Source organism: Neomonachus schauinslandi, chromosome 7 (genome assembly GCF_002201575.2).
Source record: "Neomonachus schauinslandi chromosome 7, ASM220157v2, whole genome shotgun sequence".
In the NCBI taxonomy this organism is placed as follows: domain Eukaryota; kingdom Metazoa; phylum Chordata; class Mammalia; order Carnivora; family Phocidae; genus Neomonachus; species Neomonachus schauinslandi.
The window spans coordinates 87,064,851-87,086,672 of NC_058409.1; the positions used below are offsets into that span (position 1 = coordinate 87,064,851).

Genomic DNA, 21,822 nt, shown 5'->3' on the forward strand with positions numbered 1-21,822 from the left:
GCAGAGACTGTTTACTGAGGGTGGCTGGGTGGAGTGGCCCGCTGCCTGGATAAATTAGGTCTGCATTTCTCCAGCAGTTTCATACTTAAGGGATATTTAAGGGACCCAGCCTCTAAGGTAGAGGCCCAGTCAGGTCATCCAAACTCTGGCGGTCTGAGCTGAAGCCACCCTAAATGAAGAGAAATGTGGAAGAAATGTACTTTAGCCACAAGGCCTAGTGGGGACAGCCCTGGACTTGCAGGAAGGAGGCAAGCGGCAGTGGGACATAGTGTCACCTCTCCAAACGTAGTTCTCCTCCTCTTATAGAGGGGGAGGCTCACTATGATAAGATTCATAATATTTGCCCAGCTTAGGCAAAGAAACTTGTAGCATGACTCAGGAGCAAGGTCTGCGCAGTGACGACCCCCTTGGTGCTCCACCGGCCAGGGCTGCCTGCCCGCGGTGGATAAATTAGGTCTTTCTCAGGCCATTTAATACTGAAGGGACATTTAAGGGGCCCAGCGTCTCAGTAGGGGCCCAGCCGGCTCATACAAACTCTGGCGGTCTGAACTGTTCGTGCCCCGGCCACTTCGCCCTGGTCCGCTTGCCTCTAGACCCGGCGGGCGCTGTGCCTCGTCCTGGTGTCCTGGCAAAGAGCTAGCTGCCCCGGCCTCCGGGTCCCCGGGACTGCGCCGCCGTCCTGCTGCCGCCCTCCTGTGGCCGCTGCGAGGCGACCTCCGGCCGCGCTGCGGGCCCCCTCCCTCCGCTGGTGACATCACCGCATTCCCGTCCCGGCTCCTCCCGCCTGCAGCTGCAGTGACAGGCGAGCCGGGCCCGGTGGCGGAAAGGAAGTGTGGGGCCGCCGCGCCGAGCCCGTCCCAGCCGAGGCCGGCTCCCCGGGCGGCTCGGGTGACAGTGTCGCGGCCGCCGGGCGCAGCGCGGGGCACGCGCCGGGCAGAGCCGAGCGCCAGGCCGACGCTTCAGCAGAGACGCGGGGAAAATGGCTGATGACTTTGGCTTCTTCTCGTCGTCGGAGAGCGGGGCCCCCGAGGCGGTCGAGGAGGACCCGGCGGCTGCCTTCCTGGCCCAGCAGGAGAGTGAGATCGCGGGCATAGAGAATGACGAGGGCTTCGGGGCACCTGCCGGCAGCCATGGGGCCCTCGCGCAGCCGGGACCCGCGAGTGGGGGTGAGTCAGTGCAGGGGCCTGGGAACTGGGGGGCCTGGGGCTCGCACCCGGGTACCTGGCGGCGCAGACCGGGCCTCGGGGCCCTGCGGGGGAGCGACAAAGGGCCTGGTATGGCAGGTCAGGTGCAGGCCTGGGGCTGTGTGTGTTTGAGAGGGACCTGGTGGAAACGCGGAGGAATCTTCTTGGAGAGCTTCATCTGAGGCCCTGCCCGGGGCTGTGAACCTGGCTCTGTGCACAGGAATTTGTCAGGACATTTCAACCCAGGGCCAGCTCCACCACTGCCTGGCCCTGAAATCCGACACAGTCCAGCCCTCAGAGTCTCTCCTGAGCCTCCCCCTTGCCTGGTCGTCCCAGGCCCCCAACTAAGCCCCGCAGGTATGGGCAGAACACAGACCTCCCGGCCCCTCAGTCTTAGCTCTTCCCTACAGCTGGCAAAGCAGGGAACGCTGGGTGCTCCAAGAACTCACAAACCTTCCCTGGGGGAGCACCTGCATCCTGCAATCACTGCGCTAGGCACTTTACTTACATTTAGTCATTTCATATGCATTGTCAAACCTATTTCAGAGGTGGCAAAACTGAGGCTCAGAAGGTACCCTACTGAAACAACTAGTAAGTGGCAGTGAGGATTTAACCTGTTTCTGTTGGACTCGGAACTGTCTCCGCCTGACCGCACTGTCTTCCATATGACTGGCTCTGGGTTAGATACCAAGGTGGGGGCAAAGGCACAGAAGTCTTCAGTCAGATGTGGTCCTGCCCTCCTGGGGTTTCTAACTGTCTATGAATGGTTTTCTAAAGGTGGTCCAGGGCTACTGTGGTTAGCTTTAGATCCGGGTTCAGGGCCTGGTCCCTGTGATAGCATGTTTATCAAGGATATTCCTGTTCTGGTTCTGGCTTGAAAGGACAGTTTCTTAAAATATTTAGTTAAAGAGTAGATACCTTCATGGGCGCATCCAGAACACGCCATGCTTCTTGTTAATGTTGTTGTTTTGGTGGAGGTTTATGGGCCTGTTGGAATAAGTGATAGCTTATATTGAAAAAAAAAAAGTTTACAAGTTAGGTTCCTTATAGTCATATTTGTATTTGTTCACCCTTTACTGAGTGCCTACTATGTGCCAGGACCACTGGGGATACAGAAATGAATAAGACAATTTCTGTGGCTTGAGGAACTTGAAGCATCTCTATACCCCTTGATATAAGAAATGAACAAGCCTTTTGTAACATCTAAGAAACTGGAGGCCCAGAGAGCCTGAGTGTCTTGCCCAAAGTCACACAGCCATGAGTGGCAGACCTGGGACTTGATCTAGCTAGCCCTCCCAACTCTGGGCCCCACACTCTTTCAAATGCTGTAGCAGTCACCCTAGGAGGTGGTGGGCTGGACGGCTGGCTTTTGCCACCCAAGCAAGCCAGTGGTGGAGGGCTTCTGAAGCAGCAGCTCCTGGCACCTGGGATCCTCACACATCCCAGGGAATTCGAAGGAAATGCCTGCCTCTATTCATTATTCACTAGTCCACACCGCCTCTGTGAAACCACCAGCTTTCTCAGTCTGGCTTGGCCTGGAGGAGGCCCCGCTGAGAAGAACTGATGTCAGAACCTCTTGAGAGAGAAGGGCAGGTAGAGCTTAGGCTGAGGGCAGCCAGAGGCCCTGGGAGTTGAGCAGGTTGTGGCCTCTCCCAGGACAGTGGGGCTCCAGGGGCTCACAGCCGGGATGGGAGGTTCCCTCTGTGGCAGGGGTGGGGGCACAGATTGACCCCAGACCGGAGAAGGCAGGGGGAGAAGCAGACATGGCCCTCTGAAGGTCTTCCAGACTCATACCTGCTGAAGCTGCAAAAGTTCAGCTGCCCTCCTAAGTGGGGCCTGAGGATCAGGAAAGTATTATGGGATGGTGGCTCAGTAGGTGGCCAGACAGGATGGGATTGATCTGCCCTTCCGAGGCCTACGTGGTGCTGAGCAAGTAATCTTCTCTGACCAGTGATGAATGCCAGAAGCTCTGATGGGGTGGAGAAAAAGTGCCTTGGCCTGCTGGGAGCTGGGAGAAGCTGGCTTCCGGAGCTTCGGCCAATCAACACCTCTGAGTCTGTTCTCCTAGATGATGCCCCTGTGCTGAGTGCTCTGCTGTGGGGCTCCTGCTACCCCGGGGGGAAAGAGGTGTCTGGTCTAGGCCTGAGCCGGAGCCGCATTGAGTCTCTCCTCTGGGGCGGGATCTGGGGCCAGCAAGAGCAATGGACACTTTGTTTCCATTCATCAGCCTTGGGTAGGGCCTAGCAGGTTTACATTTTCGCACCCAGATTTCTGAGCCCCAGCCTGGCTGTGTCCCTGACTTGCCCAGTCAGTTCCTGGCAAGCCTGTTTCCCCTGCTGGGCCTCAGTAAGCTCCCAGGAATGTTCTGGACCCTGTCTGCCCTTGTTCCAAAAGAGGTCAGGAATCTGAGGGAAGCAACGCCCACGGGGTTATCCTTGGGCCTCATATCTGCTGTGCTCCTGTTCTGCAGGCCTCTGACTGTGGACGTAAGATTGTAAATGTGCAATAATCAGAAAGCACTGTGGGAACAGATACTCAGTTCTATGTGTGGGTGGGTGTGGATTCTCAAAGAGGCTGAAATTTCAAATCCAGAGGAATGTTCACGGGACTGAGAAACTGAGGCAGAGAGACTTTCTGAAGACCAGGGTAGGCACCAGCACTGTGGACCAGGGGCCCAAGACTGGTCTGGTCAGAGTGGGATGGGGTGGTGCTCCTTCCACTTCCAGAAAGGCCAAGCATCCAGCCTGGCATCATCGTGAATGACACTGATAATGTTAGGCCCTGAGGAGGGGCCCCAGGAGAAGAAGCCCCTTTGCAGAAGATGCTGCCACTAAAACCCCATCGCCCCCTCCCCCCAACTTAGGGACCAGGCCACCCATGCAGGAGTAGCCCTAGGGAATGAGTAGGGATGACAGGAGACAGTCGGTCAGAATCAATCACTGTTTGAAGATTTATATCAACCAGGGATTATTTCCATAAGATTAAGTATCCCTCTCTTCAGTCCCCAGGCTGAAATCAGTGTGGCCCTTGCTTGCAGCCCTTTCTGGCTGGTAAAGGTGTACTCGTCCATCTGTGGGAAGCTCGTGTGGCTTCCGGGGGCTCTTTGCTGGGAGGCATCACAGTTTCCGAGAGGCCGCAGGCAGGCCTTGCAGGTCACGGTGGACCCCCAGAGAGCAATTCGTCTTGCATTTAGCCAGTACTCACTGCTCGCCTGTTCTGGGCAGGAGCCCTTAGGAACTGAATAGGATACAGAGCCTGGCTTGACAGGGAGTGCATGGCCCTTGGGAGGTCACAGATAATTGCATAAAAGGGTGGGGAATGCTATACAATATTGTGGGGTGTCCCAGAGGTGAAACCTTTCTTCAGTGCCTAGAGAAGTAGGGGAAGTAATGGAGGACTTCCCAGAGGAGGTGACTTGTGAACTGGGTCTTGAAGAATGACTGATTCAAAAGAGTATTCTTTTGAGAGAAAAGGGAGGAAGAAAGGCATGAGTTGCAGACTGGTGTGTTTGAGGAAGGAGGAAGCTAGAATAGTTTTTTGGGTTTTTTTTAAGTTTATTTATTTACTAGAGAGAGAGAGAGAGAGCGAGAGCACACACATAGCAGGGAGTGGCAGAGGGAGAGGGAGAGACAGGCTCTGCCCTGAGCACAGAGCCTGATGTGGGTCTTGACGTGCTTGATCTCATGACCCCGAGATCACGACCCCAGCCGAAACTAAGAGTTGGACGCTCAACCGACTGCACCCCCCAGGCGTCCCCAGAATATTTGTGAGAGGGACTGGTGGGAAGTGAGGCAGGAAAGTGGGCAAGGCCAGAGTGTAGAAGTTCTCATGTGCTATGGTCTGAGGTTTGAGGTACTCATTCAACAGATATTTATTGAGTCCAATTATGTGCCAGGCACTGTTTTAGATGCTGGGTGCTGGCATTGGGCAAGACAAAGTCCCTACCCTCACGAGGGGCCATTCAAGTGGGGAAGATAGATAATACGCACCTACACAAATAAACGTGTCAGGCTGTGGTAAGTACCGTATGGAAATACTGCAGGGGCAGGAGGGTGGGCTGGCAGAGCAGTAGGTGTCCCAGGGGACCAGGGAAGGCCACTGCTAGGACAGCGTTTGAGCAGAGGCTGAAGGGAGTCAGGGAACAGCCCACGTGGTATGGGTAGGAAGGCCTTCCAGGCTGAGGGAAAGTCCCTGCCGGTCCCCAAGGCGGGAGCAGACCCTATAGGCCACCATGGTCCATGGGAGGTGGGTTTCTTTGTCATTTGTTTTTATTATATTTGTAAGCAGAGGAGTGACGTAGGTAAGTGTATGCCTTAGAGAATGTCAGCCCTTGGCTTTTAGTTTGAAAGAGGGTTGAGAGAGGGTGAAGCTGGAGTCAGGTCAAAGGCCTGCGAGCGGACAAAAGCCATCCGTTCTTTTTCTGATGCTTTTTTTTTAAGATTTTATTTATTTATTTATTTATTTATTTGACAGAGAGAGAGACAACGAGAGCAGGAACACAAGCAGGGGGAGCAGCAGGGAGAGGGAGAAGCAGGCTTCCCGCGGAGCAGGGAGCCCGATGCGGGCTCGATCCCAGGACCCTGGGATCATGACCTGAGCCGAAGGCAGACGCTTAACCGACTGAGCCACCCCGGCGCCCCTTTCTGATGCATTTATTGATGTTTATCTAACACCTAAGTTTCTGAGCTCTTACTAAGTCGCGGGTACTGTGCACGCGTCTGGGGAAGACACTGGTGAGGAGCAAGGACCCAGGTATGGTCTTCTAGGTGTTTGCCACCAACAGGGCCGACAGACTGGACAGGGGACAGAGAGCAGAGGACAACTTTGAGGGTCACCGTTGCAGCAAAAGCCACAGGAATTTGTGACTAATCAGCTGTCAGGGAAAGGGACCGGGAGGAGTCACTGTTGAGGGCAAAAGAAAATCCTCTGGGAGGAGCGGAAGGAGGAAAAATGGGCCAGGTGCTGCCTGGTGGGGGCTGCAGGTCCTGCTCTCCCAGGTGGAGCCGTTGCTCAAGGCACCGCGGGGACAGGCAGGGACGCGCTGGGCCCCTCTTCTTAGCGCTTACAGACACCGCCCTGAGCTGACAGCGTCTCTGCCTGCTCAGCAGGCGCGGGCTCCACACACAGGCCATTGCTAGCCGGGGCCGAGCGTCGACTACGTTCAGGTAGGTGAGGGGCTGTTACTGGCTGGTTGGCTGTTGGCAACCACATAGCCTCTCTGAGCCTCAGTTCCAGTATCTGTAAAATGGGTGGATAACTTCATCACAGAGTTGTGGTGAAAAGCACATGTGACAATGGCTGCGAGAAGTCTTTGTGAACAGTCACGGCTTGAGCCCAGCTTATTTAGGTATCCAGTATGTCTACATGGGGAGGGGCTTGTGCCTGGACACAGGCAGAGGGTGGCTCAGGGCGCTAATGTAAGACCACCTGTGCTCGCTTTAAGCTGAGCAACGAATAATGCCATTTCTTTGTTCTCTTTCTAGCTGGCTCTGAGGACATGGGGACCACGGTCAATGGAGATGTGTTTCAGGTAAGCAAGATTCTGTCATAACAGTGGTAGGAACTGACAGCCTGGGTCTCAGTAACTTATGGCCCCATCATCGGTAGGATTAGGGCTCCAAGTTATTCTATTCATTATGTCTGATGCATTGGGATGGGAACATAGCCATGGGTTTTGACATGTTTTTCTTTCCTTCCTTCCTTCCTTCCTTCCTCTCTTTCTTTCTCTCTCTCTCTCTTTCTTTCTTTCTTTTCTGTCGTGTGGGGAAGGGCACGAAGAACAAGGACCACTATAGACAGGGATTGATGGCGTGCAGCCTCAGGTTGCCCATGGTGATGTCCAGCAGGGAGAGATAAAGTGGCCCACGGCGGCGTGGTGCACGCTGGGCCCTGCAAGCATCTGTGCCACTGGTGGGAAGCTGGACTGAGTGGCCGTGTCTGAGCATTTTTTTTAAAAGATTTTTTAAATTTTTAAAAAATGTTTTATTTATTTATTCATGAGAGTCAGAGAGAGAGAGAGAGAGGCAGAGGCAGAGGGAGAAGCAGGCTCCCCACTTAGCAGGGAGCCCGATGCGGGACTCGATCCAGGACCCTGGGATCATGACCTGAGCCGAAGGCAGACGCTTAACCATCTGAGCCACCCAGGCGCCCCTGTGTCTGAGCATTTTAAGTGCAGGTCTTTGATCCAGAGATTCCACTGCTTTGAATCTTCCCTAAGGAAAGAATTGGACAAGGACTCCCAGATTTTTGCAGGATTATTTACAAAAGTAGACAAACTATGTGGTGAGCATAGCATAACATAGACGGAAGTTGAGTCACTATGTTGTACACCTACAATTAATGTAACATTGTATGTCAACTGTATTCAAATAAAAAGTTAAAAAAATAACAGACAAACTGAAATGACTTAAGTGTCCAGCATCAAGGGCCTGGGTAGGTAAATTGGAAAACCATGCTGTTGTTCAAAAGAGCAATCAGAGCTTTCTGTATTGACATGAAAAGATGCCCACAATATATCAGGTGGAAAAGTCCCTTGCAGGATAATATGCACAGTGTGATCCAGTTTTTTTTATTTTAGAAATATGTTTGTGCAAAATATCTGAAAGGATGTGCACCAGCTGTTAACAGTGGTTAAGAGTGGTTAGCCCCGAGGTAGGGGGGTGAGATAAGAAAAAGAAAAGGCTTTCACTTTCATTGGATTGTTTTAAAATTCCTCATAATGGGGGCGCCTGGGTGGCTCAGTCTTTAAGCGTCTGCCTTCGGCTCAGGTCATGGTCCCAGGGTCCTGGGATGGAGCCCCCCATGGGGCTCCCTGCTCCGCGGGAAGCCCGCTTCTCCCTCTCCCACTCCTCCTGCTTGTGTTCCCTCTCTCACTGTGTCTCTCTCTGTCAAATAAATAAATAAAATCCTTTAAAAAAATAAAATTAAAAAAAAAATTCCTCATAATGATCTTATACCCACCCCACCCCCCACAACACCTAGAAAGGATATTTCTAGTTAGACTACTTCTTTCTGTCCCCACCTCCTCCTTCCCCACATTTATACACAAATGGGTTTAAGAGTCCTTACACTGGGAGAACTTGGCCCACAGATGGCATCCCCAGGACCCTGCAGATGGAACAGTCCCCCCCACCCATGCTTGGGTGGGGTAAAGTCTTCACTGGATGAGGCTTTATTCCCACTGGACTGGGTCAAAGACCCTTGACCCCTGGGGCTGCAGCTTCAGGATCTCCTGAGCCCCACCCTATTGGGGCGCTGGCCTCCCAAGTCCTCAGTGGGGAATAAACAATACTTTCTTATGTAAGAGGGATAGGCTGGTACCTTACACGGGGAACCTAGCCAAGTCCCGTTTCTGGAAAATTACTCAACTATCAGCAAGCTAGAAAAGTCAGTCTTTAGGACTCTCGGAGCTTTGTGTCTCCTTAGGCCTGAGAGGACCCAGTAAACAGTATTTACTCCTGTACAATTCGGTAGATCATGGAGACCCAGGCTGCCCCTATCCTGGGCACACTCAAAAGGACTTCACTTGACCCAAAAGGTCTATGTCCTAAAGTGGACCTGGAGCTGGAGATACACTTAGAACTGCAGAAATAGCTAGAACACTATGAGCAAGATAATATTTCCCCTTTCTGTAGGTTAGGATCTTGAGGCTTCTCCGTCCCCAACCCCCCAGCCTTACTTTTTATTTGGTGGATATAGGAAACCCCGGGGCCTCCTTCCCAGTCTTAGTGGGAACTCTTATTCTCACTGCTACTAATAACCCATGTATGTTTATTTGTAAATCATTTCACTCCATGCCATCCTAGAATCCTTACAGGCAGGGGAGGGGTCATGAATGAGGTGAGTCACTGAGGAACTTAGTGGCAAAGCTCAGGTTCTCCTAGATCTCCTGCCCCTGATCTGGTGCCCTCTCTCCCATCCCTTGTGCTGGAACTGGCCTGCCACAGTGGTTGGATCTTAGGCAGAAAGCCCCTGTAGACTTTTTTAGGATTGACCATAGACCAGGGTGTGGTTCATGCTGAAGGAGGAGGGTAGGGGGAAGCCTTGCGTGGACATGCCCAACACTTTCAAGGGTCCTGGGCAGAGCTCTCTGGCTACATTCTTATTCTTTCCTGGCAACCTCTGGGCCACAAGGGTGTCCAGCTATAAACCTAGTCCTCAAGGCGTAAGGATAAGTCTGCCCACAGCTATTCCAGTCCCATCTGGCACTGCCAGGGACACGGATAGAAGGCCCCTGCAGACTTCCCTCCTCCTGCACAAACTCTCTCTCCCCCCACGCACTGCCATCATCCGCCTCTGAGCTACTTAGAGGAATCAACAGCTCAGCTTAGCTCAGCTTTAGCTGGACAATCCCAAAGACGGATATGCCTCATCCTCCTGGCTGTCTCTGGCGTCACAGCACATCCTTGGCCAGCCTGCCCCACGGAGGCTCTCATGGTCATGTCCAGCAGAGGGGTCCCTCAGCAGAGGGGTGCCAGGGAACTGGACCAAGATAAGCCTGGCCTGACTGTAGCCTTTTGGTCCTGGCCATTCCTGCCCCCTTCCCTGTTGAGCTTGGGCGGGGAGTGGGGGGGCGGTGCTCAGAGCATTCCTGCAGCCACTGGGGAGCCCGCCTGGGCTGCCAGCCTGTAGCTGACCCCCAACCTCACTGCTCACTGGGGGGGACCGGGCCAGGAAAATTAGTCCAGCAGGGCCAGAGAAGAGAAGCCAGCAAACCGCTTTTCAGGACTCAGCGGGCCGGCAGCACCGCGGTGCGCTTCCTGGTCGGGCCGCAGCACAGGCGGGTGTCCGCGGGGTCTGCCGGCTGACAGTGAACCGCGGAGTCGGCCTCGCTGATCGCGAACTGCACAGCCCCGCCGGCCCTCACCTGTGCGCATCCTCCGCAGCTTGCAGGGGCCCCACTTCATCCTCGGAGAGCAGTGGGATGTTGCCTCCCCCATTTAATAGGCCGTGAGACCCAAGGAGCCCAGCGAGAGCACTTCTCAGAGGTCACACATCCAATGCGTGGCAGGAGGGGACTTTTCCGCCAGCTCCCATGCCGTGGGCGCCGTGCACTGTGCTCGGGGTGGTGGATGTGGCGGCAAATCCGCCACTGTTGTCCTCAAAGAGCTGGCTTCTGACAGAGGACAGAGACCTGGAAAGAAGTGATGGCAGCGCAGGATGGTAAGGGCTCAGATACAGGGGTGGTGTCAAGCGCTAGGGGTCCGAGCTCTTAACAATGCGTCAGGCATCACCCAAGGGCTGTAAGTGTATTAGCTCGCTTCATCCTCCCAACACCCCCGTGATGGAGGTTCTGTCTTTATCCCCATCTCACAGACCAAGAGCAAGATGCACAGGGAGCTTTAATAGCTCGCTCTGGTTCCACAGCTGGGAAGGGCTGGGACTTGAACCAGGCTCCCGCGCCAGGTGCTGCGCTCAGTCAGGGAGTGCGACAGGGAGGGCCGCTGGAAGTGGGTTTCCAGGCTGCCCAGGGGCACGTGGGTGGTCTTGGCTGATAGGAAAGCATGTGCCAAGGTACAGAGCGTAAGGCACTCTCTGTGGGCCTTGCCTGGAGCCTGTGGCCTGCTGCAGACAGTGGTGTGCCGGGGGAGCGCAGAGAGGCCAGAGCCGCAGGGCTGGTGTGATGGGAGGGGAGCGCCCCCCGCCCCCACCCCTGGGCACAGCTCCCAGCCAGAGCCGCTAGTGGGCTGCGGGGCCGATGCACAGGTGGAGGAGGCTCATCTAGCTTGGCCGAGCTTCACACCCTGAGCCTCGGGCATGGCCACCTCTGGGCACAGTGTGCTTGGAACTACACTGACCGGTGCTCCGGGATGTGTGATGCCCTTGGATGTGCGGTGCGGCTGCTCCAGGGAGTCCAAGTGGCTCCTCGAGGCTGCTCCTGCACGCAGGCTGGGGTGCTGTGATGGGCTGCGGCAGAGGAGTTTGGATGGAATCAGTAAGGCCTGGGCTTCATTTGTGGCTCTTCCCAACCAGAAGGGCTTGGGCTACTCTCTTGACTGCTCTGAGTTGATTTCTCACTTGTCAAAAGGGGATAAGAGGCCCTGCCCTGCTGTCCCCACAGGGCTGTTGGGAAAAAGTGCTCTGCAGCCCAGGGAAGCTTCTTGTAAGTTCCTGGCCATGCTACTAAGTGAGCTGAGGGGTGGCAGTGTGTGGGTGTGAGAGATGGGGGATGGGGTAGGGGGCACTTGGAGGAGCGGGCACCGTCTCTAATCTTGGGGAAGTAGACTTATCAGGGAGACAGAGAGTGTGTCACAAATCACGTGATGCTGAAGTGACTTTTGTCCCTGCTGAGCTATGTGGCCAACATGTTTCACACCCAGGAATTCAGCTGGAATCTCAGCTCTGCCAGTTCCCAGCCTGGTGACCTTGGGACTCTGCAGCTAGAGTTTCTCTACCTGTAAAACACAGATGATAAAACCCATCATGTAGGGTTGTAAAGATCAAAGAGATCAGTTTAATTGTGATTCCTCTGCAAATTTTAAAGCACTAAAACCTGGGACTCTTAATTTTAGGGTAGGCTTTATGGGTATGGTGGGCCTGAAGGACACCAGTGTGACAAAACTCCTGCCTAAGAGACCCTTCTCCAGCTCACATCCCCCACCCCTTCTCCCATGCCTGGAAACATCGCTGTACTCAAGTTTCCCAGAGGCACTGGTCCCACAGGGTCCTTATGCTTCCAGTTCTGGTCTAAAATGGCCTCTCCCTGTCTCTTCCCATCCTAGTCTGCCCCCAGACTAGAATTGTGTCCGCCCTTGTCTCCGCTCTTCACCTGACTTGTGTTATAGTGCGTACCCCAGCCATGGTCCTCATTTGTGAGAGACTCCCTCTGCCAAACTCCCGGGGGACAGGTTGTCTTTTTCATCCCTGTCCCTAAGCCTGAGCATATGCTCATTCATTCAAGAAATGTTCTAGAGATCCTCCTACAGCCAGGCCTTCCCTGTTCTAGATTCTATACAGAGACACGGAGTCTCAGTCCTTATGGGGCTCACTTACTTGGGGCTGGGGGGGGGTGGAGACAGATAGTAAACATGTAAACATGGCATTTCAGATAGCCGGAAGTGCCGTGAGGAAAATGAAACACAGCACCTTAATAAGCACGTATACACAGAAGTAACTGCAGTTGTCTGCACATGGCATATCCTATAGGATTGGGTGGGGGAGGCCTGGTGGCCTGGCCTCAGGACAGGGTTGTTCCCGGAAGCGGGCAGGGTGGGGCACACTCAACATTAGTGATCAACTTCTGTTTTCCAGATTAGAGCCCTGGAAGGGCCCCTCGGGTGTGGTGAGAGGCTGTCTAAATTGAAGTGTAATTCTGTGCCAGAAAGAATAGGGCCGTGCTCCAACCGTCCCACCCAAGGGTGGGCCTAACCCCAGGGAGGTGCCAGGCTACACACCCTGCCCTGGGCCCGCCCTTCCCTCTCCCCCCAGACAGGGGGAGACGCCAGCCCTCATGTTCCCGCTGTGTGCTCCTTCACCCGGGCTGCCCACACCCCTTTGGGCAAACGTTTACCCAGCACATCTGGCTCCGGGGATATGCATCCATGCATACACTGCTTACTGAGCACTGATGTGTGCCAAGGACAGTGGGGAGCACCCCTGGGCAGAGGGCGGCACCGGACACTGTCTCGTGGGGTCAGGACATTGAACACCAATGTTACTGAGAGTTTTTTTTTTCTCTTTTAAAGATTTTATTTATTCATTTGAGAGAGAACACAAGTTGGGGCGAGGGGGCAAAGAGAGAGGGAGAGGCAGAAGCGGACACCCCGCTGAGCAGGGAGCCCGATGCAAGGACCGATCCCAGGACCCCAGGATCATGACCTGAGCCGAAGGCAGACGCTTAACCGAGTGAGCCAGCCAGGCGCCCCTGTTGCTGACAGTTTTGATGAGTGCTTGAAGGAGGAGCACAGGGAGTGATGAAAGGATGGGGTAGGGGTTCAGAGGCTATACATAAGGTCCTGCTCTGCCCACCGGGAGCTCCGGGTCCAGCAGGGAGACTCGTGCAGAAGGTGAAGGGGTGTAAAATCTGCCAAGGGGGGTGGTGACTCTAGAGGATGGAAGAAGATTTCATCAGCTGAAGAGGGGAGGAGAGGGCACCAACTGCAGCTAGAGCGGGAGGAGCCAGACGCCCGGGGTGGCAGGAGTGTGTGGGGTGTGTGCTGCTGGAATGTGTAGGTGCCGAGTGTCAGAGGGGGAGTGGCAGGACATGGGGCTGGACTGGAAAGGGTCTTTGGCTTTGCGAGACCACAGGGGGTCACAGCCTTGCTGGGTTGAGCTCTGAGCCCCCAGCACTTGAAGTCCCTAGCTCTGGCAGGCCGCCTGGGGAAGTGGACAGAGCCCCGGCCTGGGAGTCAGAGACCTGGACGCCCGCCACTACATCATGCCATCGCTCCTGGCCTCAGTTTCCTTCCCTGTAAGATAAGATTGAATAATAATTCTAGCTACCACTCACAGAGCCATTACTCCACACCAGGCCCACTTCTAGATGTCCTACAAAGACTGTCATGTCAAATCCTCACAACAGCTCTTAGAGGTAGTTTTATTATTATTCTCATTTTTGGGTAAGAAAACTGAGGCCCAGCAAGGTTGAGCAACTGGTCCCCGCTACACATGCATCTAGTAAGCAGTGTAGGTGGGATCTGAAGCCCGACAGCCCAGGTTCACCACTGTGCAATCTCAGCCACGGCCATCCTGCCCGTCCCAGGGCTGCTCATTCACCTAGCAGATGTTTACTGAATATCTTCTGTGTGCCAAGCACTGTGCTGGGCAAAGGGGACAGAGCGATGAGCAGGCTAGACAAGGACCCTGCTGTCACGGAGGCAGAGAGTGGACAAGCAAACATAAAGTGAGGTCATTTTGGACTGTGTAAGTGTTAGCAGGTGAATAAGGCTGCAGTAGAGACTTTAATAACAGGGACTCACTGTGTGCCAGGAAGTGTTCAAGGTTCTGTACATTTTTAAATCCATTTCCTCCTTCCGTCAGTGTGAAGGGGTGGCTACTCTTATTGAGCCTGTTTCATGACCAGGAAGGTGAAGCTCACAGGGGCCGTGTCAGTCGCCCAGGTCCCCCATGGGAGAGCGTCGCTGGTGAAGGCACAGCGAGTATAAAGGCAGGGTATAGTCACGGGAGGCAGCAGGTGGGAGGCTGCTGGGGATGACTGGCAGCCACACGTGGTGGCGGGGGCGGGGGGGTCCTGGTACTCAGCAGCAGAGGCAACAGGGCAGGTACGCAGGCTGTGCACACTGCTGTGTGTTTGCGCCCTAGGAGGCTAACGGTCCAGCAGATGGCTATGCGGCGATTGCCCAGGCCGACAGACTGACTCAGGAACCCGAGAGCATCCGCAAGTGGAGAGAGGAGCAGAGGAAACGGCTGCAGGAGCTGGGTAAGGGCAGGGTTGAGGCTGGGAGCGGCTCCCAGCTGGGTTGGCTGTTTGGGACATGTGGGGGTGGGGAAGCCTTAGGGTACAGGACCCCCACTCGCACTGCCTTAATGTGGGTATTGGGTGAGGATGGGCCCTGAGGCTGCCTGCCAGGGGGCGGGGGGAGGAGTAGCCAGGGCAGCTGTGCCCTCACATTCCTACTGCGAAGCTGCCACTTACTCTCCTGTTGGGGTCACAGATGCTGCCTCCAAGGTGACAGAACAGGAGTGGCGGGAGAAAGCCAAGAAGGACCTGGAGGAGTGGAACCAGCGTCAGAGTGAACAAGTCGAGAAGAACAAGATCAATAACCGGTGAGAGGAGCTATGGGGACGTGAGGGGGCTATGAGGACATGAGGGGAGTTACAGGGACATGAGGCCATGTGGACAGTGAGAGAAGTTAGGGGATGGGGACTGTCTTGAGGAGGGATGATTTGGTGGCAAGAACACAGAGGCAGGAGAAGCTGAACCCCTCAGGGCTGCTTCCTCAGTTGCTGGTGGTACTCAGAGCCATCAGGGGTGGAACGTCGTTGAGCTGTCACCTCACCAGGATAGAGAGAAGCAAGTTCTGCGGGCAGCAGAAGAGGTCTCAGGACCCCGGCATGGGAGCCAGACTGCCCGGGGCCCAGCGGTTAGTGTCACAGAAAGCACAGGCCTGGCTGGGAGTGAAGAACCAACCTGGGGACAGGATTTTACTGCTTGTAGAAATGGCAACACCTCAGCCCAGAGACGCTAGAGGATAAAAGGAAGTTAGTGGCCTGTATAACTGAGAAGGCCAGGGGTGGGACTGTAATACTAGGCTCAGGGGCTCAGACAAAGTCAACTGGCATTCATGTTTACTGTCTCTCGATGCTGCTTTCCCCTCTGGTCCTGGAATGGGGCAGGGCGGTGGGGGGAGAGATGGCCACCATCAGCTCCAGGCTTCTGCTATATTCTTTCCGTAACCTCTGTGAAACTAGCATCTTGTCCCAATAGCTCCAGCTGAAATCCTCGAACTGACCCTTATTGGTTTGGTGTGGGTCCTGTGCCTGTCCCTGGCCCAGTGACTGTACCAGGGGAGGGACTCTCTGATGGACCCAGCCTGGGCAATAGTCCCATTCCTTGGGTTGTACACGGGGTCGGTCTCACCCAAACCACAGGGACTGAAGTGGGGCCAGCCTGATCCTGCCAATGACAATCAGGGTGCCCTTCCAGGGAAGAAGGGGGATGGATGCTGGGCTGGCAGACACTGGATGCCCACTAGAGAGCACGTTCAGGGAAATGGTCTCAGACCACTTCTGAGACTCTGGCCAGCAGCTCTGCCTTTGAGGCTGTGTCCTTCAAGGTACCTGGCTGGCCCGGAAAGGCAAGGCTGGCCCTGGGAAGCTGCCGCACTTCTGTTCAGGAAGCTGCTGTGGGCCAGGCTCTGGGTTGGGCACTGGGGAGACAGAGTGGGGAAGGACCCAGTCTGTATCTTTGAAGAGCTCAGAGGAGAGAAGCACACATGTGCAGGTGAACTCACCAGTTCACCTCTCTAGGGGAAGGCTGTGGAAGCAAGGGGTGTGGGTGGGGGAGGGACCTCTGTGTCTAGGACCTGGGCTTTGAAGGATGATTAGAAGTTCATTAGGGCAGGGTTGGGCGAGAGTGTTCTAGACCAGGGAACAGCATAATATGAAAGGCTGTTGTGTCTTGGGCACCAGGGAATGGTAGGGAGAAGGCAGGAAGGAGGGGTCACAGGTGGAGGGCCTCCAATAACAGGGCTGGACAGAGGGGGGTGGTGAGGAGCCTCGGAAGGCTCGTGAACAGAAGTAATATGATCAGGGCAGTTTTAGAAAAGGCACTCAAGCCCGTGGAGGATCCCTGCTCTCCTCTCTGGGTTGTGGATAGTTGCTAAGACTTACAGGACTATGCTTCCTAACGCTCTCCAACTGGAGGTACTAATGCTGTCTCCCTTTCTCTTTAACCCTCTGCCTGTCTGTCTTGCCATCTGTCTTCCCCCACCTAACCCTTTTCCCCTCAAGGATCGCTGACAAAGCATTCTACCAGCAGCCAGATGCTGATATCATCGGCTATGTGTACGTGTCTTTGCTCCTCTGTCAGGGGGAGTGGGAGAGGGCGAGGGCCCCTCTGTATGCCTTGGGTGTCCTGCTTGTGGGGTATAAATGAGTGTGGCCAGGCGGGGGCTGGGGCTGGGGGCGGCAGGGCAAAGATCAGAGCAGGAGGTGGTGCAGGCACCCACCTTCGCCTCTATCCCTGCAGCAAGTGTTTATCGAGCATTTATTCTGCCTGAAGGCAGCTTTGCTAAATCAAAGCAGAACACAGAAAAGAATGCACTGGCCATCCCAGGTGGGAGGGGCAAATGGCAAACAGCCCAACTCCGTCCTTCTGAGATGCCTCTTAGGGCTGGGAGGTGGGATGAAGGAGTCTTCCGTTGAACAAAACATTGAGTGCCAGAGGCATAAAGAAGAGACGCTCCCACGAATACCCCCATCCTCTACTCCTGCCCCCAAGCGCACTGCTCCTCCTCAAAGCTTCAGCCCAAGTTTGGCCACCAGATCCTGCCTAGAGCACCGTGGGCCTCTCACATGTTCCTGTTTGGGGGCTAGCCAGGACTGTGCCTAATCTGGATTGGAGATGGCAGATGGTGCCCCGGTTGATGGGTAGTTGACAGCCTGGGGGGGGGGGGTTGGCATGGTGAAGGGGAAGGAAAAGCAGTGACAACTGTGTGATGTCTGCCACGAGCATGTGTGCCAGGTATTTGCTGTTCCTCACTCTGGGGTCACCCTCCGCAGGCCTCTGATGCTGTCTAGGCTGGCATTTCTCTCACAAGAGCACAGGACCCACTAGAGAAACAGCCTTGTGTTCCTTCCTTCTGTCCACTCTGCCATCTGTCCGGTACTTATTGGGACTTGCCCAATGCCAGTGTCTGTTGGAACAGGAATAAGCCATGGCCTGCCCCACAAGTTGCTCATGGTCAGGAGAGTGTTGTCCTAAGGGCCGTGTGGAAGGGCACGCCGAGCCCTGGGAGCCACTGTCTGCTGGGGGAGCCAGGGCAGGCTTCGGAGAGGCGGGACCTTCAGCTGGACCTCACAGTGTAAGAAGGGATGAGCTTGGTGGTGAGGGCAAGAAGAGGACCAGGGCAGCCTCCGTGAGTGGGGTGCGCGGCTACGGGGATGGCTGGGAGCTGAGGACAGGAGGCCAGCGTGGGGCTAGTTGCAACATGCCTGGTGGGCCAGGTCTGCAAGCTGGGACGTGATCCTGAAAGCAGGAAAGATCCATAGGAGGTTTCAGACAGAAGAGTGGGGACGACAGGACCATCGGTGCTGGGGAATATACCACGTAGGGGGTTCAGCGCTCTTGTTGCACTTGAGGAAATAGCACCAGGGGGTCCTGAAGAAGGGAGGAGTCTAGACCAGTGCTTCTCAGACTTTTCTGTGCCTTAAAATCACGGGGGACCTTGTTCAAAGGAGATTCGGATTCAGCAGGGCTGAGGCGAGGCCGTGATCCTGCATTTCCAGCAAGCTCCGTGGCGACGCTGGAGCTGCTGGACCACACACCACACACTGAACAGCCAGGTTAGCGGACAGCCTCTTGTTGACCTAACAGGGACGGCTCCGAAGACAGCACCCCTCAGCCCCACCGCTCATCCAGCTCCACGCAGTGCCTTACTCTTTCCCAAGCCTGCACACACTTGCCACTTTGTTAGAGTCTCAGGCCGGTGAGACGGATCAGCGAGGTGGAGGCTCTGCTCCTCCCTTTCTAGGTTAGGAAATGAGTACACAGAGGGAGAGCCAGGTCACCTGATCCAGAGCCAGCTCATCCTTGGCACAGCCTGTGGGGATCACTTGGAGAGCTCCCTGCCTGGCAGGTGGCAGAGCTGATCCTGTTTGAGATACGGAAGGGGCCACAAGGAGAAAGGGGCTTTCCAGGGACCCTTGCTGGCCAAATAGGACATAGACCCAGCCCTCTCCACTGAAGATCTTTTATTGTTTTTCTCTTAATGAGTCCCACATTTGGGTTTGTTCTCTACACTGTATTTCTCCATTGTTCCTTAATCAGTGGCTTCTGTAACTGTCCACCAGAACTTCTGATGAAGAAACCACCAGTTTTCAGCCTAACTTGATTCCAGCCAAAAGCAGAGACTCCCATGGAGTATTCCCCAGGCTGTGACTCCATGGAGATAAGTCATTCTGGGCTAAAAAGAGCTCTATAGTCAAATATACTTGGAATGTGGTAGATTCTATTTGCATGTTACAGTCCACCTGGGAAGTTCAGGATGCACATTAGCACATTAAAGGCTGTGAAAGTTTTGTTTTGAAGATCCTCCTTAACTGGATTTTCCATGTGTATTTGACCACAACCCTTTGCTGGAGAACATTTATAGAGTCCACAGAACACTGAGGCAATGCTGAATCACGTACTTCAGTTAATAAGGTGGTTGGTTAATGTCCTACCTCTGCTAAGTTTTTGGAATAGCTGAGGTACTGCATTAGTTCCTCCAAGGGTCTTTAGGTGTTGGGATTCGCAGGTTGGGAACTCTTGCTGGAAACGTAATGAACAGAGTGCTAGGCTGGGCAGGGGTAGGGGAGGGGGAAGAGGCTACTTTAGCTAGGGTGGCAAGGGACAAACTTTCTGAGGAGGTAAGACCTACATTCAGACCTGAATGAAAAGAAGTGGCAAGCTATGAGCAGGTCTGAGGGAAAGCATTCCACGAAGAGGTGACAGCAAGTGCAAGGGCCCTGAGGCAGGACCAAAGTAGGCTTCCTCCGATGCCAAGGCTGTTCCTGGGGGCCTGAAGTCACAGGGCACAGGGCTAAGAACTCTGGATAGACTAACCCGGAGTAGGCCGGGCAAAGCAGCCTTTCTCAGTGGGAGCAGAGCATCACTGATTCAGGGGAAAGGAAGACAGCAATGAAACCTCTGTCCTGTCTCTACCTGCAGGGCATCTGAGGAGGCTTTCGTGAAGGAATCCAAGGAGGAGACGCCAGGCACAGAGTGGGAGAAGGTGGCTCAGCTGTGTGACTTCAACCCCAAGAGCAGCAAGCAGTGCAAAGACGTGTCCCGCCTGCGCTCGGTGCTCATGTCCCTGAAGCAGACGCCGTTGTCCCGCTAGGTGCCTGTCACAAGCATGGCCACAAAGCATGGGCTGGGCCTGGGCACAGGAGGAGCCGCTGCTTCGGCCAGGATTGGGGCACAGCGCCTCCAGCAGCTGCTACCCACAGCCTGTTCTGTTCCTCCCCATCTCCTGAGGCTGGGAAGGGGAACCCTCCCCCCTGTCACCCCATTCCCTCCTGGCCCTGTGGCCCAGCCCCTCACACCTCCTCTTGGTCCACAAAATTGTGACTGTCCCTCCTGATGTATTTTTTTTTTCTTGGCTTAAAGGGTGTGTTGTTAACTCTTTTTACACTTATTTATTATCATTCTCATTTCTCTGGAAGCCATAACTGGTGTCAGGGCTGAGTTTGTGCTTAGAATTTTCCCAGCTTCGTGGCCTTGGGAGAAGGTGAGGCTATCCCCCTGGAAACTGTCCCAGCTGGAAGGAGGTGTCCCAACCTGTGTATGTTTGCTGCCCCCCTCTCCAGGAGGAAAGACAATCTCTAATGGAATGCTTTTGCAACCCTGATCCTTTCTGATCCTTCAATAAGCCTGTGATTTAAGGATTCTGTTGTCGTCGTCATGTAGCCATGGTCACCAAGGCTCCCAGACAGTCAGCAGCTTTAAGTGGGAGAGAAGAGGCAAGACCAGAGGTTCCCAATGGTAGCGCCCTCTAAGTCCGGGTCGAGGCTGGTGAAGGTAGCTGCTGCCAGACTCCGTTCCTTGGGTTTGGCCAGTACCCTCTGGATGTGGAAGGCTCACCGCTCTCCCTCCTTCAGCTGTCCTCCACCCTGTAGATTTGGGATAAATACTCAGTGACCACACCTTCTTCTTATTCAGCAGAAGTTGCAAACAGGCTGTGTTTAAGCCACTGTGACCTGCACAATGTTTAAAAAGATTTGAGTAACTGCCAACTGTCTTTATTTTCCTAGAGCTGCCATAACCAAGTACCACAGTGTCTGGCTTAGAACAACAGAAACTTACTGTCTCACCATTCTGGAGGTCTGAAGTCCGAAATCAAGGTGTCAGCAGAGTCACAGTCCACCTGAAGGCACTAGGGAAGGATCTGTCGTACAGACTTCTCTCCCAGCTTCCAGCAGCCTCAGGCATTCTGTGACTTGTAGGTGCATCACTACAATCCTGAGCTGATCTTCACATCATCTATGCATTGTCTGTCTTTGTGTCCAAATTTCCCCTTTTTATAAGGACACCATCAGAATGGATTAAGGCCTACTCTAATGACCTCATTTTAACTTAATTACCACTGTAAAGACTCTATTTCCAAGTAAGATCACATTCTGAGATTCTGGGTTAGGACTTCAACATATCTTTTCTAGGAGAACACAGTAACACCAACAGCTAAAAATAGTGGCCTTCCTCTTTAGAAGTGCCATAGTCCTCACCACTTCCTATGCCCTTGAATCCATCATCACGATGTACTGCTTTACATTTATAATCTCTGCCTTACAGCTGAGAGACCATGATGGGAGCAAGAAACTTAGTGGGGCCCTTCTCATACACTCCTCCACTTAGAAAGTTAGACTGTGTTAGGGGGCCCAAAAAGTGGGTGTATCTTACTTCCTCTTTCCTTTCTGGCAGCTTGCAGCTGGTGTTGAAATTGATGGGAGTCACACATGGAAGGAACCTGGGTCCCACCGAATCAACACTTTAGATCTGACCACAGTCCAGGAATATATGTTTGAGACTTTACATGAATGAGAAACTCAAGGTTGTCTCTTGTAGAGTTCACTCAAGGTCCCCAGCCTCTTTTCTTCCTTAAAACACTAGGTACACAAACCAGTGGCAAGCTTTGTGACTATGCTCTTACCACTCCACCAGGCTGCTCCTCTGAGCCTCAGTTTCCTGTTCCGTAAGATGCATCAAGAACCAAGCAGAGATGGTCTACATCAGTGGAGCCCTAGATGCTCTCAGGAGGTGGGAGTGGGGTGAGGAGCAGAAGCAAAGTGGAGGGCAGAGCCCTCCTGCCTCCGACAGGGCCATGGCTGGCCTCATCTCAAGGAAGGTTTTCCTGTTGAAAGTTTGAAAATTGTTGGAAAGATCAGTTTTTTTCAAATAGCACCACTCTATGGAATCTCTACTTTTAACAAGTTCCCCAGGTGATTGTTACCAGAGAAGTTTGGGAACCATTAGACT

At 54.1% G+C, this 21,822-nt stretch overlaps 1 protein-coding gene across 2 annotated transcripts; it reads left to right on the forward strand.

The window, feature by feature from the left end:
• The first annotated feature begins 775 nt into the window (after positions 1 to 775).
• CLTB (clathrin light chain B) lies at positions 776 to 19,974 on the forward strand. Of its 2 annotated transcripts, XM_044917105.1 has the most exons (6): positions 776 to 1,166; positions 6,668 to 6,714; positions 14,445 to 14,562; positions 14,798 to 14,909; positions 16,596 to 16,649; positions 19,516 to 19,974. In XM_044917105.1, the coding sequence occupies exons 1-6, from the start codon at positions 980 to 982 to the stop codon at positions 19,685 to 19,687; spliced, it is 690 nt and encodes a 229-aa protein (XP_044773040.1). In that variant the 5' UTR covers positions 776 to 979; the 3' UTR covers positions 19,688 to 19,974. The 2 variants fall into 2 exon arrangements, with proteins under 2 accessions (XP_044773040.1, XP_021556973.1); XM_021701298.1 differs by lacking the exon at positions 16,596 to 16,649.
• Positions 19,975 to 21,822: the final 1,848 nt, after the last annotated feature.